The 18,652-nt window shown below is 39.7% G+C and overlaps 3 protein-coding genes across 3 annotated transcripts; 1 reads left to right on the top strand and 2 right to left on the bottom strand.

Moving 5' to 3' along the window:
• Positions 1–294: 294 nt before the first annotated feature.
• On the bottom strand, positions 295–6,683 carry LOC139469599 (large ribosomal subunit protein bL12m-like). Its single transcript, XM_071251808.1, has 5 exons — positions 6,609–6,683; positions 4,508–4,703; positions 3,440–3,505; positions 2,289–2,426; positions 295–1,828 (listed from the first exon to the last, which is right to left on the bottom strand). Exons 1-5 carry the CDS (start codon positions 6,674–6,676, stop codon positions 1,712–1,714), a joined length of 585 nt encoding a protein of 194 aa, XP_071107909.1. The 5' UTR covers positions 6,677–6,683; the 3' UTR covers positions 295–1,711.
• An 84-nt stretch (positions 6,684–6,767) lies between these two features.
• On the top strand, positions 6,768–7,471 carry LOC139469598 (translation machinery-associated protein 16-like). Its single transcript, XM_071251807.1, has one exon. The coding sequence runs from the start codon at positions 6,903–6,905 to the stop codon at positions 7,461–7,463; it is 561 nt and encodes a 186-aa protein (XP_071107908.1). The 5' UTR covers positions 6,768–6,902; the 3' UTR covers positions 7,464–7,471.
• A 6,910-nt stretch (positions 7,472–14,381) lies between these two features.
• On the bottom strand, positions 14,382–17,814 carry LOC139469597 (proliferating cell nuclear antigen-like). Its single transcript, XM_071251805.1, has 6 exons — positions 17,393–17,814; positions 17,088–17,185; positions 16,653–16,720; positions 16,180–16,324; positions 15,185–15,358; positions 14,382–14,628 (listed from the first exon to the last, which is right to left on the bottom strand). The coding sequence occupies exons 1-6, from the start codon at positions 17,611–17,613 to the stop codon at positions 14,549–14,551; spliced, it is 786 nt and encodes a 261-aa protein (XP_071107906.1). The 5' UTR covers positions 17,614–17,814; the 3' UTR covers positions 14,382–14,548.
• Between the last annotated feature and the right edge of the window lie 838 nt (positions 17,815–18,652).

Below are 18,652 nucleotides of genomic sequence, written 5' to 3'. Positions count from 1 at the left end.
TTGTAAGCGCATATGTTGGCCTATCACGAAACATTTAGGAATGGTCCTTCCAGTAAAATGCATGGAAAAAGGTCACTCGAATACACCACTTCATGACTTAAGTGGTGAGCGTTTCATGTTGAAGTGGAAGGGATTCAGATTGTAGATGTTTAACACTTTGGGGACAGGATCAAGGTGCATAATCAGGTCCAAAAATGGGATTTTAAACCCATGATCAGCAGATCCCATCATGGCAGCATGCACAAATTACAGAGTCGCCAAGGATCACAGATGACTGATTCATTACAAGACAGATTCAAGGGGTACATGTTTATTTCAAGGTCAAGGTGCATCATTCATACATCATCGCTTCCTCAACCTACAGACACCAAGACTAGGGCTGTCCCTGACTGGCAATATCTACACATGTACTGATAACACTTGATCGATTCATCCACTGACAATACCATACACAATATGTTAAGCTTGTGAACACTTGGTTCAACATTTAAAGTACAACTTTGTTGAACGTATACAAGACATTTCTTACTATAGTAGAATTTGGAGAACTATTTAACAACTTTCCGATTCGAATTGAAAATTGGGTTAGAAAAGACATCCAGTCCTCGAGAAGTAACATTCAGAAAGAACTAGTGACATTTCCTGGTGGATTGCAACTATGTATTAGATAAGGACTTGTGAAAACAGGAAAGAATTGGGGCCAAAGCAATACTGAATACTACTCTGATGACATCTTCCAGCACATTCAGACCCCACCCGGTATAACAAGTAAATATCAATTGTGGAATATATTTCCGAGTAGTGTTCTGTAATGACAGTTGACCAAAGTTAAACAATTCTCTTGGTGTAATAATTCTATGTGTACCAATTTGTGAACCTGGAGATACTCTAGTAGAGTGACTACGTCGATGACAGCCCTAGCATACTATCTTGTACAGCGGTAGTACTATCCCTGGTATCAGCCAGACTCTTCATGGCACTAGGAATTACTCACTGCAACTCTAATCTATCACACATTCACACAAATAACAAGATGAAATATCTGTATATACAATGCCAAACCATGTTTCTCTAAATGCCTTGCAACCAATGAAGGTGCCTTCTGCTCCAAGGTCAATGCACCACTGGGGGAATTGTGTCCACGTTCCTACTGTCCATGCTGTACAATGTGATCAAACACTGAGTGGACAATGATAAAAACTAAACATATCCATGAATACTTGAATAATGAAATGCTAACATGCCTTTAGAAGTGTTAGATGGTTGCCAACAGTAGCAAAATTTATCAACTTAAGATTTTTATGATCTTCAGTCATATATTGACCAAATCAATAGGAATTAAAAAGCCACCTGGCCAATTACTACTGTAACCATGGAAACGGAACTACACACTCTGCATTTCAGATATGACCTTGACCATGGTCACTTGACTTTGACTACCAGCACATTCAATGCAAAAGTAACAAAAAAACAAGTCTGTGCCATGAGCCACTTGTCAAAGTCTTGTGAATACATTGTCAGTTTACTCCAGAGGTACACGTCTGATCGTCTGTGTTCAAATACATAATACAAGGCATCCGACCAGTGTTGACAGATGTCGCAGTGTTCGATTCATCTTCCTCGTTCACAGTAACGCCATGTACATCAGATGTATGTAAATGCAGTCACATGTCAGTCGATTGGCCAATGAAATCATCCCCAGACTGACCAATCAGTCGATCTCTACCTCTCCTCCAACTGCAATGAGCGTCTCCTTTAGTTTCTCCGCCTCATCCTTAGGAATATCAGCCTTAACAACCTGGGGTAGGGAATCAACAAACTTCTTGGCCTGCAAAAAAAAAGTCCTTGAAATAAAGGTCACATATAGTAACATAAAAGTGAATGTAGTCAGTTGAATTCCAGCTTAATACAGCAGCCTATAAATACAGCATAAATAACAATGGACCAGGTAAACCAAAGTTACCACTGTTTAATACTCATACAGCATACCCAGGTGAGCTAACGAGTTACCATTGTTTAGTACTTGTACAGCATATTCCGGTGAGCTAACAAGTTACCATGTTTAGTACTCGTACAGCATATCCAGCAGGTGTGCTAATGCGTTACCATTGTTTAGTACTCGCACAGCATACCCAGGTGAGTGAATGATTTACCATTGTTTAGTACTCACAGCATATCCAGGTGTGCTAATGAGTTACCATTGTTTAGTACTCACACAGCATACCCAGGTGAGCTAACAAATGATTTCTTTTCCAAAAACATAGTTGCCTTTTTCAATTTCCTCTCACCTGTACCAAGTTCATCCCTGATATAAGATTTTTAATTTCTTTGATGACTTGAATTTTTTTGCTCATATCAATCTTGACAAGTTTCACAGCAAAAGCCATCTTCTCCCTTTTAGGTGCCACTTCTTCCTCTTCCTCCTCCTGGAAAAACAAACACACTGAAACAATGTAGACTCTGTGGTCAGCAGGGGCTCATCTAGGTCAGATTTGACTGGAGGATAATAGACAACCTGTCTCACTCAGATCATCACTGGCTTGGGATCTAGAGCTAAGCCTTCATTAAAAGTACCACAACCAACAAATAAAGATGGGAACAGAAAATATGCAACCAACAAAAGAAATCATTCCAGACTTTATCTCCTTTAAACACTACTGAAGTCCACTATCAAAGACAAAGGAACAGCCAGAACACAGCATATTGTGAAACTTGCCACCTGCACCCCTCAATTGAAGCAATAAGTTTTTTCAAGAATTATTTTCAATTTCTCCAAACCATGACCAATTCTGTTTGGTAGTATTTTGTTGGTTTGTTTGTTGTTTAACGCCACACCCCGCAATATTCCAGCTATACGATGGAGGTTTGTAAATAATGCAGGCTGGACCAGAAATTCCAGTGATTGACATCATGAGCATCAATCCATGCAATTAGAAGACAATGACATGCATCATCGACCAAGTCAGGGAGTCTGCCAACCCAGTCCCGTTTGTTGTCTCTTCCGACAGGCATAGTCACCTTTTATGGCAAGCATGGGTTGCTGAAGACCTCTTCACGGGTCTGTTTGGTACTGCTTGTACTAGTACGGACTGATGCTGATTTATAGTGCGAGCACACTGAGATACCATGCCGCAGTTTAACATGAATACCCCACTCAAACACAGTATACTGACTCTGAGCCGACCAGTCCTTGTTTTAGCCCCTTAACGCCAAGCGCCAGACATGGTCACAACAAGAACCATCTTTTAACATCTTTTGGTATGACGTGGTCAGGGATCGAGCCCCAACCTTCTCTACCACTAGACCACGGAGGCGGTCAACTAGTCCAAGAAGCAGCTACTGGACATCACTGCTCAATAGTGCATCCAAGAACTCGCCGACACTTTGATGAGATAAACATAACTTGATCACTGATCAACCTGATTACGCCCAGTCTTACCCGAGCTGCTGGTGCTGCCGCGGCTCCCAATGCCATCATGGGCGTGTCGGAGATGTTCAGGGTTTTCTAGAAAACAAAAACTAGTTCAATAATAGAGTAACACTGAAAGGAATACTACACGTGAGGTAACATGGAGTTGAATGTTTAAGTTCAATATTATCGCACTTATATAGAAACATACATATGTGACTGCATCTACCAGGCTAGAATTATGCTGGTTTACAGTGCTAGCTAACTGAGATACCATGTCACAGTTTAACAGGGCTAACCTGTCCTTGTTTAATGCCTATAATGACATGCCAAGCAGGGTAACAACAAGTACCATGCGTAAATGTCTTTAAGAATTGCACAGCCAGGGGATTGAAACACAAACCTTCCACCTTCCGGGCAGAAGTACTATCAACTACACCACAGAGGCAGTCGCCAGAGACTCTGCAATGCATGTTTCATTGCGGCACAAAAAGAACAATGTGTTTTTGATTTCAACCCATCTAAAAATAGAGTAGGCTAAGGTTTATTTGTTCGTTACTTAATGCCACACTCAGCAATATTCCAGCCATATGATGAGAGTCTGTAAATACTCGAGTCTGGACAAGAAAGTCCAGTGATTGACATCATGAGCATTGATCTTGGGAAACAATGACATGCATCAATCAAGTCGGCAAGTCTGACCATCCGATCCTGTTAGTGAACTCTTACGACAAGCATAGTCACCTCCTAAGACAACCACAGGTGGCTGAACGCCAATTCTAACCCGGATCTTAACGGGTCTGGGTATGTAAGGATTTTTTTAACTTTTTCTTTTCTCTGAAAACAATAATATTCATCGACAGTAAAAGTCTGCACACAAAGATAATAACGGAAGTGGAACACATGTAAGGGCACGGGGCTGGAGAGATGCTATGGTTCCAATCATGAAAAGTTAGAAAAAGGTTCAGAGTCCGGCTTCAGATTAGTGTTCGAAAATTGGCAACAAACCTCCATCTTGTCTGTTGTGTCAACAACATCTTCATTGCTCAGTGTAAATCAGACAAGTAAACAGTACAAAATTATCATGTCAGCACTTACCTTGAGAAGCTCATTTAAGTCTGCCACTTCGAACAATGTGAGGCCACTTATCTCCTCCACAATCTTCTGTATTTTTGGAGGGTACTGTTTGTCTGCGCCTTCGGCCTGTGGAGGGGGGATAACTCCTGCACTGCACGCCCGTACTGAGGCAGTCCTTGGCAGGGCCTGGAGGGCAGCTTGCTGGCGACACACCAGCCTGAAGTGAAGAGTCTCTGTGAATTGTTTGTGGTATGAACTATATGTATTTCTGCCATGTTACAGAAACAAAACAGCTTGAAGAGTCACCAGGAATACATCTTCGTTTTCCTTACAAGCCTCTGGAGCCTATATATATGACCGGTCGGGTAGCCTAGTGGTTAAAGCGTTCGCTCGTCACGCCGAAGACCCGGGTTCGATTCCCGACATGGGTACAATGTGTGAAGCCCATTTCTGGTGTCCCCCGCCGTGATATTGCTGGAATATTGCTAAAAGCGGCGTAAAACCATACTCACTCACTATATATATGACACATTATCTTTCCTGATTGTGAGTGAGCGATTTGCGTTTAACATCACTTTTAGCAGTATTTTCAGCATCATGTGGGAAGAGAGTGCAAGGCTTGCAGACATGGGAGGGTATTCACCATTTTGGTGAAGCCCGTGAATCAAGTACATTATCATGAGAATCATTACCTGTCAGAATCTGGGATTCAAGCATACGCTTGCTGCAAAGCGAAACCATTTGAAGAAACAAACAGAATGAAACACTTACAACACTGCTACATATATATCTCATGTGTGCTGGGTACATGTCAATGTATAACTACCAACCACAGTACATGTAGAGTATTGGAAATACGTTTCATAACTTGGGTTACAATGTGTGAAGAGAGGTTAACTCAAAATACTGTGTTCAGTTATGCATAGCTGCCTGTTGTCTCACTGAGCATCACAGATCTCACTTTAATCTCTTTCCTATCTCAGTGTGACCAGTTTAGAATTTTACATTTTCACAAGCCCTTGGGTCTTTACAAAATTCTTGGCTAATAGTTTTTTAGGCCTACAGTAACAATCATAACAGGAATGGGAAAAAATGACTACTCACTGAAATTACCATATCAAATTATGTATTTGTACAGCTTGTACATGAATTATGTAGAAGTAAAGTTAAGGTAAGGGTAAAAGTTTCTTAACATTACAGTCAAGATTATTGCACTTATATAGCAACATCAGTGCATGCATTCACGCACTGTGTCTGCTTCTACTATTCAGGACTAGTGCCGATTTATAGTGCTAGCACACTGAGATACCATGCTGCAGTTTAACATGAATACCGCACTCAGACACAGTACGCTGACTGAGCCAACCATTCTTTTATCCCTGTAATGCCAACTGCTGGGCATGGTAACAACAATTAACATCATTTGATTTGACACTCGGGGCAGACGCTCTATCCACTAGACCACAAAGGCATAGATGACAGTAGAGAAAGTTGTAAGTTCATTTGTAGTGATTATCAGTGGCGTGAGTGAGTGGAATTTAGAGTTACTGCCCCTGGTTGTTTACAAACAAGACAAGCTTCATGAATCGCGAAGTTTCAGGATGGGACAGCTTCCTTTAATGTTGGCTGTACCTATACAAGAGTGACACAAGGGCGATTTCAGATCTTTTTCGACCTGATTTGTGACTTGTCTGCTTGCCAGATGCCCTTTGGATACCTATATGAAAACACTGGATACTGACAATTCTGAACATTCGTGAGTGCCCATCAAGTCTAGGGCCTGTTACATATAGCTGCAGCCACTCATTTGAGTGATTGTATTGCATTTTTGGGGTAAACCTGAAACCTGTTTGTAGATAATTTGTTGATTATTCATTGATATTTTGTGGTCATTTACTGATTTCATAGTTCAATGTGTTTCAATTTGGAAATCACAAGTGACTTATTTTGGAGAATACATCACAGCATTATTAAGTAACCTACCTGATCGAAAATAGAACGAGGAACAGTAAGGTCAAAGAAAGTTTATCATAGTTGGGATCCTACCAATTTCAGCATATTAAGAAATAACTTGGTTTATTCGTATTCATACCGAAACACTGTCTCCTTGTCTGCCACTTACCTTCTGCAGTAGTTTGACAGCCTCGATGCCATGACTAAAGATCTTGAAGCAAGCATTTCACCCCACATGCACGAAGATGTCAAACACGAGATGAATGCTTTCGAAGGCTCTGATTGGATAAAAGTACTTACCTAACACCGTACTTCCGTTTCCGTCGAAAACACGTGTTCGTGTTATGGTGCAAGGGCTGTCTAGAAACAACTGTTACTGTAGCTTAAATAACCGACAGAATTGTACATACTGGGAATAATAACTGGAACTAGTGCACGCCCGTTTTCATCTTCCAGCCGGAAAATGCCAAAGGCACCTAAAGCCAAGGTTGGTCAAAACAAAAAACCCATTCACCCTAACAGCAGGAAGGCAGCTGCGTTGTCAAGGAAAGCGTTTCGGGATGTGCGAATTTCTAAAGATAAATCGGCAAGAAGTAAGCTGGATGTTCTAGCGGAAAAATGTGACTGGTTCAGGGAAAACATTGACTCCGACAAATCTGTGTATACGAGGGAAGAGCTTTGTGAACTCAGTAAGCGCTACTTACACAGGTTTGATGACGAGATTGAGCAGATTGATATTGTGTCTCGGATTGGAAACCGACAAGGCAATCAGCACGCCTCCAGGCTAGCGGCAATAAAGCTGACCCAGGACAGTGACAAGAATGAGTTGGAGAGTGTTGGACTTGATGTTCCCGATTTAATGAACAAATCAACCTTCAGTGAGTTTAAACTGTGGGGCGGTGAAACAAAATATGTTCAGAATTTCAAGCTGAAGAAAATCCACAAAGATGATATAGACAAAGTTGATGAGGAAAATATTACAAATAATGACAGTGATGACGACAGTGATGTTGACCAGGCCTGAACCTGATGTAGACCCGTGTCTGTGGAAAGGTTTTGTAAAATGAATAAATCGAACTCTTGTCTGGATCTAGTTCATGCTTCTTTTTGGGTTCAGCAATACGCTGTGCCAGAAAAGTATCGCGGGTTTGAATCCCTGATTAGCTCTGGTCATATTTCTTTGTTTGTCAGCACCATACCCATGTTCACTCGCTATGGCTCCTTTGATCCTGATTGCAGGGATTAGTACTTGCAGCCCCTGAGTTGAGTCGTTTGTCACTGGGCATGTTGTCTTGTATGGTACTTGTCCACAAAATACATAAGCTGGTATCATGTGATCACGATGGAGAAACACTTCTCCCTGCTAAATATCAACTGATTGTGAAAAGATGAATGCCCTTGAGTAGTATAGGTAATGGGGGATACTCCCTGAAGCGGGTACACCCACGATGGGGCCAGATTTATACCCCAATACTACTACTACTACTACAGTAGGGGGATTTTTTCTCTCTCTCTCTCCCATTAAAATGATTATGCTATTCCACGATCGACATGACATTAAACTAAGACAAATGCCCCCAAATAGGCTATTTATTCCTATCCGATAGAGAGAAACAAATCTTGGAGTATTTAGGGTATACTTTCTACGAGAGGCACCAAATCCCAAAGCAGTTTCTAGAGATATATCTATGCGTCTTCCGTCCTGCAATCGAGTCCGGCAAGATACTAGACTTCGTTTTCTTATACAACAGACATCGAAGCCTCGGCAAACTTCGTATCATTTCCTCTAGAGCTGTTTTTCTACCTACTAGGCTTGTGTAATATAGGCTAGACGATCTACTTTTCTGTCTGGTTTTCTTTTCGTTCTACCAAGCCGGCAGATGAGCGGTCCATAGCTTTCTCCAGGAAGAATCCATATACCGGTGTCTCTACACCATCTTTGGAAACAATATACAAATATGTGCCTGGATTGCCACGATACTTTGTTCTAGCATACCGATAGCAAGTATATGCTCCTGCTTCTAGATCTAGTGCTTTTCTCCTGGTTTTTGGTACTGGAGCCATCGTGGGTGTACCCGCTTCAGGGTATATCCCCCATTACCTATACTACTCCTTGAGTACGGGTGTTATTGATAGGAAATTTAGGTACTAAATAAAATCACAATATATTGATTAAGAATATAAAATTAATTATTCTGTATTTGTTGAGATAAAAATTACGAATGTAGACCTAAAATTAATCAAATTAATGCAAAATATTAACAAAGCTGATCCATCAAAATGTTAATTCTAAATTTTAATTAAAATTCTAATTTTCCATCTTTACCATGGCAATCTTATATTTGTTTGTCTGTTGTTTAAAGCCACACTCAGCAATATTCCATTCATGGTGATGGACTGTGGTGAAGTTATGGCTTTCCGAATACTGGACATTATGCTGGAGGCACCGTGATCATGTCACAGGTGAATGTTGATAGAATGTTGCATGCTGTAGTGATTTTGCAGACACTGAGATTTTCTCGATCATCACTCAGTCCTCATCTTAGCTAAATCTGACATTTGGGTACAGATAAACGTTGATCTCTGCTAAGTACACTGAACCTGAGCAACTACAGAATGTGGATTCTTGTTTTGAGCAGTGTACATGAGTTGACGCTATATCAGTGACAAACTTGAAGTCACACATAAATGTTTGCCCAGGTTCCTCATCCCATGAAGATCCCTCAACCCGTGAAGATCTGGGGTAGAATAGGTCTTCAGCAACCCATGCTTGCTGTTTCGCAGTGGAATGAAAATTAATTCTGAAGATTTCTTTTCACCTTTTAATATCCCACAATATATAAACAATTGAAGGCAGCACACTACATGAATATGGTCAGTCCTAATATGACTGAAGGGTTAAACTATAACCAAAGATGTCATGCCAGCTATGATGATTATCGTCAGTCTAACCATGTGTTCTAACGTCTAGCCACCACTATGGTTGATCCTAGATTCCTTTAAAACTTAATCAACATGCTTATATAACAAACATTCAGTCAAAGCATGCACAAAGCATGTGCATGTTGTGTGGTACTCACAATAAATATATGCTGGTATTATGTGATCACAATGGAGAAACACTTCTCCCTGCTAAATTTCAACTGAAAAGATGCCCTTGAGTAGGAGCGTTATTGATGAGAAATTTGGGTACTAAAAAGAATCACAATATATTATGATTTTTATTATTATGTATTTGTTTAGATAAATATTACCTATGCAGACCTGCATTTAATCAAATTAATGCAAAATATTAACTAGGCTGATCCATGAAAATGTCTAAAAATATATATATATTCTAATTGTCCATCTTAACCATGGTAATGTTATATTGTGAACATTACTGTGGAAGTAAATTCTAATTTAGTATCAATATTCATGACATGGTATTGATACAGCATCAACAGTAATAAATTATTGATTTTAAGATATATGATGACCTGCCTACTGTAGAGGCAATAATTCCTTTGACAAAATAGTAAAGAGCTTGGCAACATTTCAGACAAATAATGTGACAATATTCATAAATGTTATGCACTTTATCTGTCATTGCTTCACCAGCTGAGCATTTCAAGTACTGGTTATGTTGCTGTGCATTCTGCAGTGGAAGACTGTGTCTTGTATTGAAGAACATTCATGTTAATGATGGTCAAACATATTATGGTGATGGACCGTTGTAGAATTATCGCCTTCTGAATACTGGGTATCATACTGCAGGCAGCATGATCATGTCACAAGTGAATGTTTGATAGAATGTTGCATGCTGCATCAGTGATTTTGCAGACACTGAGATTTTCTCGACCATCACCTGATGCATTTCCTGTCCTCTTCATGTCTGATGTGGGTTCTGATAAAAGTTGATCTCTGTGAAGCACCACTGAACCTGAGCAACTAAAGAATATGGATTGATACAAATGATAAGTCCCTAGCTGTCATGAATTCTGACGTTTCTTGAATGCCACAATTGATATGGCAGCACTGTCCCTGTAACATTCATTATATTGTCAATTGTCTTGAAACTCAGATTTGAGTTTTGACTTCAAAATAACCTAAAACATCAATAATGTTATTCATGAACAGACCTAGCACTTGACATTAAACAAGAAATTTTCAGCAAAATAACTCACTGATAGTGACACAAGCAACCAGTGCATCATTAGACAGGACCCAGTTGCTGGTAACTTACAGTGGAAAGAAAAGGAAGTGGTAGCAGGTACCTAGGACCAGTCAGTATATACTAATCGAAAGAAATTACAGAATACCCAATTATTTTCGTATGACTAGTTTAGTTTGTATGGCTGGTGGATATTGAAACACGCGGCCTTCAAATTGTGGGTGTTCTTTAATTTGTTTTCAGTAGTATACGAGTGGGCGCTATATCAGTGACAAACTTGAAGACACATAAATGTTTGCCTCTCCAGCCCAGGTTCCTCAACAATCAAATACTTCTCCACTCAGGAATATTCCTCGTCCACAACAGGTGGTTATCAGACGCTACCAGCAACCCTGTTCACGATGTTGATGTTGTGTCCTTTATCATAGTTTAAGCATGTTATCAATTTGCCGACATCTTTTCAATATTAAGAAACAGACAATAACAGCAAGGACTCACTGTCACTGATGTGTTCATTTTGCAAATCCCTAGCATCAGGATAGGAGTCTCATAGCCTGAAAGTTTAAAAGTACTTTTAAGCAAGGTCATCTGTAGATTTAAACCTCCATGGAAATTAGATTTTGTATTACTGATTATGTCCTGCTTAACACAAGCGAGTGCGAGAGCTTTGAACCATGTTCATGTTGTCACCAGAGCAACAAAAAGGAGCTGATTTAACACAACGGCATACAGACGCTCCTCCTTACAGTGGGCCAAGATGGCTCTGATGCAAGATTGATGTCAAAACCCCATCCCTTTGACCAGGCAGTAACCTCCTTGGACAACTGGACATCCCAAACTATTCAGAACGTACAGCATAGCAGTATGTCACCATCATGCACATATTTCAGAGTTGATCAACCCGTGAAGATTTGGGGTAGGTGTTCCAACCAATTCTTGCCGTAAAAGGCAACGAACAGCATTGGGTGGTCAGGCTTTCTGACTTGGTTGATGCATGTCATCTTACCCAAATTGCGTGGATCGATGCTCATGATATCAATCACTAGATTGTCTGATCCAGACTTGATTATTTATAGACCGCCATCATTTTGCTGGAATATTGCTGAGTGCGGCGTTAAACAACAAACCAACAAACCAAATCATAGTTGATCAACATCTTGATGAACCAAGCTTCTATTATAACATGAATATCACGGATGGTTGGCTCAAGTCAGGAATAAATAGATATTTGCACTAGCCAGCTTGAAGGAGTAGGTTCAAAGTTGTATAGTAGAAGTTCATGTTTTGCATGTGAAATGGTTTTCTTAAAGGTTTCCACTATGCAGGATCAATTTTCAGGTTAGTTTGTACTGCAGGCATTGCATCATAATTTTTGCCTGGTATAGCCAGTAGTTGGAAGTGACCATTGTCGAGTCTACAAGACATTAATATCTGTAAGGCGTAGCCAGTGACAGTGGACACGATATAAAGAATACCAGGCACCATGGTTACTGTGCAGCTTTTCTTCTTGGTACTTAAGGGGGCACAGGTGGCCCAGTCGTCTAAGGCGCCGCGATTCGCTGTGCAGAGTTGCGTCCCTTGGGCACGCCAGAAACCTATGATTGATGAATCCCGGTTCGCCCCAATTATGTTTTCTAGGTTTGTCAGCACCATACCCGTGCTCGTAGGTTTCACCGAAGCGGTCAACGTCTGAGACCTGCATCACTTCGGGCTTTCCTCCCATATCAAGTTGACTCACTGCGATATAAATGGAATACTGTTAAAAGCGGCGTTAAACCCAACTCACTCACTCACTCACTCACTCGGTACTTAAACTGTTAAATACTGAACTGTAAATATAAGACTTTGTAAATTTCATTAAAAAATCTAATTGCTAAGGAGCTTTAGTCTGAATAATGGGTCAAACCAAGGTCAATTTAAACTCAAGTATGTTTAGGGATGTATTCTCATGGGGCCACATAATGAAGGGATGGGAGTCATGAAAGATGGCAACAACAAAAAGAGGAAGTGGGAGTTGCTAAAATTTATCACAACTACCGGTATATGGGGACAGTTCTATTTTCTCAAATTGACAAAAAAGACACCATCAACTTTGATCATTATTTAAGGACTGGCCATTTATTATATGTAAAAGACATCTGAATTTGCCACTTCTATTAATCCTGCACAAACAAGCTGATGGCATATTCCACAGAAATCATTTTCTAAACAAGGACCCACTGTTAATGTCTATGTCACTGTTTAACAAGAGTTTGCCACTAACGTTGCAATATCCCCCGCCCCTGTTTTCAGAATTTATGACATAATTGAATCTAAACAAACCCTAACCTTTTTTAACCGAGGTGGAACTTGTCATGGAACTTGTAAAAAAAAGATGAGTTTGGAACCATGTCCATCTTGTTGCCATGGAAACGTGAAAAATAAATATTTCTAAAATTTCTAAATAGCAAAAGGCACCAGTTCAGTATGTGCCTGATAGCTTTGCCAAGTTTCAATCAAATACACTGAATGTTTTTCGAATTCTGCCCCAGAAACAAACCCCATCCCCAATTGAGTCAATGTCCAACTTCAATCCATAAAATTTTTGAAAAATAAAAACTAGAAAAATCCAAAAATATCCACAGGCACCACTTCAGTATGTGCCTGATAGATTTGCCAACTTTCGATCAAAAACACTGAATGGTTTTCGAATTCTGCCCCGGAAAAGGAAATAATTACGGACGGACAGACAGACTGATCACTTTATACTCCCGCATTATATGACAAGGGGATAATAAACATAGGGTTTGCCCTGACTCAGAAAACCTGTGTATTAGAGAAACAAGATTGCATGTTTTTAATTGAAATTTAAATTCATGAACAGCTAGGGAGTAATAGTGACCCCGTTTTAAGAGGGCAAACCCAGCAAAGGGTGAAGAAACCAAGTCCTTAATTTACACCACTACTTGTGGATTAGAAAACTCAGCGTGGAGAATAGCTCTATTTTTCACCTATTGATAATGTGGCCCAAGCTGTTTCATGTACAGCAACTGCTATTACTTATGTCAATTCCGTTACCTGATTTGTTTCAACCACTTACATCAGTTAAAAAGGTTAATATGGAAACCAGAAGTCACATGTCAAAGACACAGTGCCCCTACAACCTAGCTTCAAGGCATTTTGGAAACCTAACAGGACATTAGGTCAATAACCTAAATCTAGACTTGGTGTATGTGTGAATTATTCCTTTGAAGGAATGTGTAGATATGTTTGATAAATGCCATCTTCCTAGGAAAGAGCGTCCACTAGCCTTTTTATCAAGTTCACTTGCCTGTTTTTGTGTCAAGGATGAAACCGCGAATGTTTTCATTATGATCGATTAGGTCATCACCATCTTTGTGAAGCCATATATGATATAACGGCATTCTGATTGGATCCTGCATATTTAACCACGGGGCGCAACTCGTGATCTACACAAGGTGGCGCCAGGGTCGGGCCAAGAAAAGTGGCCTTGATGTTGCAAGGGTAGAATCTAGGCTTTGATATAGGCTACTGGACACACTTGCCTGGAGAAGATTGACAAATGCTGCACACAGCAATATTACAACTACATACTACTACTGTATATGGCAGCGATCTATACATCTGATGACACACAGTCGAACCACCCCATCCATTTGGTTGCCTGTTGCAGCCAGCAAAGATTGCTGGGATCTAGTCTAAATTTCTAACACAGAATCACCAAATGTCAACATGGAGAAATAGATACGTACTAAGACCACCATTCAAGACAAGTCAGTTTGTTATAATATTTATTCACAGATAGCTTCAGTACATAAATGTGCAAATGCTCAAATCGATTTGTAGTAAAATTCTGTCCATATAGCAGCACAAAGTCCGGAGATGAAAAACTGTACATATCCCCGGGACTCCCACAAATGTCTAACAATGTTCTATTGTCGGTTGTTCTCATTTCCTTAACTTTCTTCATTATCTTCTATCTTAGGAGCCAGGTAGTAACGGAGGTAGCCCATGTCTTCAATCTTGTACTCCACAACTGAAACAGCAAATGATACCATGTAGGCATGCACAAATTCATCAAGTCTTGACATATTGTCTTTGTCCAGGGCAAATGGACTTACATCAATGACAACACAAGATCAACAGTTCACACACCTATATCATGCAAATAGTTCTGTGTGATTTCTATTAAGCAAGTTACATTTACAGCCACTTTGAGCACTATTTCAATTACATCACTGTCTCAGCCTGAAGTGATGCACGTCTTGGACGTTGACTGCTTTGGTGAAACCTATTAGTACAGGTATAGTGCTGACAAACCTATGAACATGTTCAAGGTGACCAGGATTCAAGCTCACGACAGTAGGTTTCTTGCATGCCCAAGGAACGTAACTGCCAGCTAGTTTTGACAGACCGTCACAAATTTATCGAACACTAATGGAAACTACCCTGCTTTCATCCCAAAATAATTAACAGACTGAACTGTGACAGGCTGCATGTTGAAAGCCAGGATCTGGTATCCAAACCCACGACTGATGCCAACTAAAGGACTACGCACTGTATGGGGTGCTACACAGCAGGCCAGCACTTACCCAGAGGAACGTCCTGTGACATGGAGAGGGTAACTTGAGGTGAGAGGGGCGTGGCCTTGGTGAAGAAGTTCAGGTACCGGCAGGCGAATGTCAAACACACACTCTGGTTCATGTCCACGATGACGGCTTCCTCTTCTTTGTCGGCCGATGCCTTCTGGGCCAGCTTGATGTTGCCTGAACAGATCAAAGTCATGATTAATCTTCATAATTGCAACAGCCTTACTCATATATGTCAGTCTAACTCGAACCTGTAATCCCTGTGAGGCAGGTGGAGGAGAAATGAGAGTGGGATTAAGAAAACTTGCAAACACATGTCAAAGGAAATTGTTCAAGAAAGCCATCCAAAACAGTAAATGTAAGTCAATGAATGCTACTATAGGGAAAAGTCTTTATATGACACACGATATAATATTAGTTTGGGTCTAGGAAGTCCAGCTATTACTGGGCCAAATATTAACACAAAAGGTTCTGAAATTGTTGACAAGACAGAGCTACCAACAAATCATTTTTGGGTGCAGACTGTATGTTACCAGGTTACCATGTGTGCCTATTGACAACTTCACAATGCATAACTAACATGTTGGCACACTGCATCCTACACAGCATATGCATTTGCTCAGATTTGACACCTATCCGACATACACTCCACCCGTGGAGGTCATGTCAGTTGACATTTCTTAGCCAATCAGCTTGACTTGTTCACAGTACAAATGAGCGAACATTACCGAGCAGCAGATTTGATATTAGCATCTTTAAAATCAACAATCTGCCAGTTCCAAATTAGGAAACTCAGAACTTGTTTTGTTCAGATTGAAACTCCCACAATCAGAAATTTACCAAGCAGAAACTGAATGACTCATGCAGTTTTAACAAAATTAAGAGTCATATATACCTCAAATATGTCTAAATGGAAAAGAAATCAGCTTTTTATGAGATTTCAAACACTGGTTAATGCAGGACAAAACAACAGACATGCACTCATATTATAAACATACCTGTTCCTAGATCCCCACTTGCAGAGAAGGAAACCCCCTCTTTAGCACATGAAATGACAACTGAATCACCAATCTGACTCAGATCTCTGCAGATTCTCTGGAACTCGGCTGCTGGTAGCTTGACAACACAGCTGTATTCTGTATCCTGCACAGAAAAAATAAACCATTCAAGTTGGAATCTACAGTACAGGAACGATCAGATACACTTTCATACCCTGCAGTGGATGTAAAAACAAAACAAAACAAAACAAACAACAACAAATATATTCAGTTACATTCAGTCTTTAGTCACACAAAAAGAACAAGCGACTTGCCTTCCATCTTGCATGTACAAGACAACCGATTACGTGCTACATAAAATATACAAAAATTAGAACGTAAGGAGTAAAAACATTGGCATCTCTAGCTTTAGGTACAAATGTAACTGAAGCATCACAGTCAAGGCAACACCAACATGGAACCAAGATACTTACAGGAATTCCAAGGTGTTCTGTGTCCAAGTCTAACAGCTTCATTTCATAATCTGATACCTTCTCATTATCTGAAAGTAAAGTAAAATTAAATTTCATTTTAGGGACGATCTTTTTAAAAAAACACACTTCATAAATACACTCTAGTGTGCATATATATATCTAAATGAAAATAAATCAACCCAAGTAATATATGATGTACAAATCGAACAGCATTTCAGAGAATATTGAAATGTCATTTCTGAAGAAAACATGAAGACATTGTTCCACGTATGAGAAACTACTCAATTTAAAGTAACTTTCAAATACCCTAAGAAGTAAAATCGATTATTTCGTCATTACTTCCGTCCTGGGGCTAAGAATATAAATGGCGGTAAAATCAAGTTCGTCAACCTTTGTTCGATATGATCATATTTCATGAGTGCAAACACAACCTACTTGGACTTTCAAAAACAAGTTTGACTTTGTCGCCTGCGTCGTCAGCCTTTATTGTTACAATGTCGTCATTGGCCGCACACCGCAACATCTTCGACATTCTGCAACATCGTCAACAAACATGAATACACGATACCGTAGAGCCCCGCGCATTTATTGGGCAAAAATCACAGCCAAAAAAATGGTGTGCAAAGATCATTACATCGACACTATCTTTGTACGAATGTAAATGAAATCAGTAGTTATATAAGTTATTTCGGAGAACTTGTTTTGATGAGTGAGCATTATTTCTAAACATAGAAACTTACGTCTGCAGGTTGATTCCCATCGATAGGTTTCTGTCACATCTGTACGATTCAAATCCTTCACTTCGTAAATTTAGGGACACAAGACTGACGTGGGAACTGTCCATAGCTTGAAGTGTGACACCCGTACTCTGGCAATCAAAGATTGCTTCATTAAGAAGTTCCTTTATAGCTTCCATGATCTTTTTGAGCAAAGATCCTTGATTGAGTCGTGCCTCAAACATTTTGACAAGACGAAAATGGTAACTCTGTAAATAAATGTACAACCAAAAGGAAGCAGCTCCAAGTCACGAATATTTGGTGAAAACCAGACACGAAGAGATAACTTTAGCTGAGATGGGTGCAGATTTCGGTTTCACTATCTCACTCGACCTGTCTCCCTAACACGAATGAAGACTCCCGCCAATTACGTCCAAAAGGCGCCAAATCATACGACACAGTAAATGTGATTGGCTATCAAAGCATAACTTCCGGTATTTCATTACTGTTCATTCGTTAACTTTCGGAAATGTAACGGAAACATACGAACTATTGAGAGTATTTGAGAGATTGTTTTGTGTGTGATTAGATTTAGGAAACTGTTCTGGTGTGGTTGTTTTGTCCAATGTACTCCACCGAGACATTTTTACTATTAGGATCCCTGAAATATGTAATAAAGTCCAAAATAAAGCCCTGGAAATTTTGCTAAAACAAAATAGTTATTTGCGAATGAACACCAATTTGTGATATTCGGTATAACTATATAATTTCCATGATAACGAATCTTTTCCCGTTATAGCGAATCTTTTTTTCTCTTAAAACGAAATTATTTCCGGTCTTTGAAAGTCATTTAGAAGTGATTCACATAAGGAAGAGATTATATGGATGTCAACTTCTTTATTATGAGGAACACAACGTTTCGGAGTATATGCTTACAAGTGAAAACGTTGTGTTCTCCATAAAAAAAGAAGTTGACATCCATTTATTCTCTGCTTTATAAAATTATTTCCGTAATAAGGAAAATGTTTCGTGTCTTTTCCATATTTCAATTTTGACCCCCATTGGCTTTCGTATATGACACAGATACAATGTATCGGTATGTGGTCTGTATCACTACACCTTCGATGCTTCTGTCCTGTTAATCTCACTCATTTTTATGTCGTTGTCTTTGTACATTAATCCTTGCTCATTGGCTTCGTCATTATATTGTTATCTTTGTAAACTAATGCTGCCTTTGTGTAAATATTATATTGTTATCTTTGTACGTTAACCCTTTTTTGTGTA

The sequence above is a fragment of the Haliotis cracherodii genome, unplaced genomic scaffold (genome assembly GCF_022045235.1).
Source record: "Haliotis cracherodii isolate W230 unplaced genomic scaffold, xgHalCrac1.p SCAF_2, whole genome shotgun sequence".
Classification (NCBI taxonomy): domain Eukaryota; kingdom Metazoa; phylum Mollusca; class Gastropoda; order Lepetellida; family Haliotidae; genus Haliotis; species Haliotis cracherodii.
The sequence above is the reverse complement of the archived record's forward strand: the minus strand, read 5'-3'. Positions and strand labels throughout refer to the sequence as shown.

What these genes read in the sequence shown, in the direction of transcription:
- LOC139469598 (XM_071251807.1), top strand. Translation starts at nt 6,903, where the DNA reads ATGCCAAAGGCACCTAAAGCCAAGGTTGGTCAAAACAAAAAACCCATT.
- LOC139469599 (XM_071251808.1), bottom strand. Translation starts at nt 6,676, where the DNA reads ATGTGGGGTGAAATGCTTGCTTCAAGATCTTTAGTCATGGCATCGAGG. An exon ending in CGGCAGCACCAGCAGCTCGG is followed by an intron (nt 2,427 to 3,439) that starts GTAAGACTGGGC and finishes TTGTTTTTCCAG; the next exon opens with GAGGAGGAAGAGGAAGAAGT. An exon ending in CAGGGATGAACTTGGTACAG is followed by an intron (nt 1,829 to 2,288) that starts GTGAGAGGAAAT and finishes TTTTTTTTGCAG; the next exon opens with GCCAAGAAGTTTGTTGATTC.
- LOC139469597 (XM_071251805.1), bottom strand. Translation starts at nt 17,613, where the DNA reads ATGTTTGAGGCACGACTCAATCAAGGATCTTTGCTCAAAAAGATCATG. An exon ending in ATGGGAATCAACCTGCAGAC is followed by an intron (nt 17,186 to 17,392) that starts GTAAGTTTCTAT and finishes ACGATGTTGCAG; the next exon opens with AATGTCGAAGATGTTGCGGT. An exon ending in AAGTGGGGATCTAGGAACAG is followed by an intron (nt 15,359 to 16,179) that starts GTATGTTTATAA and finishes TGATCTGTTCAG; the next exon opens with GCAACATCAAGCTGGCCCAG.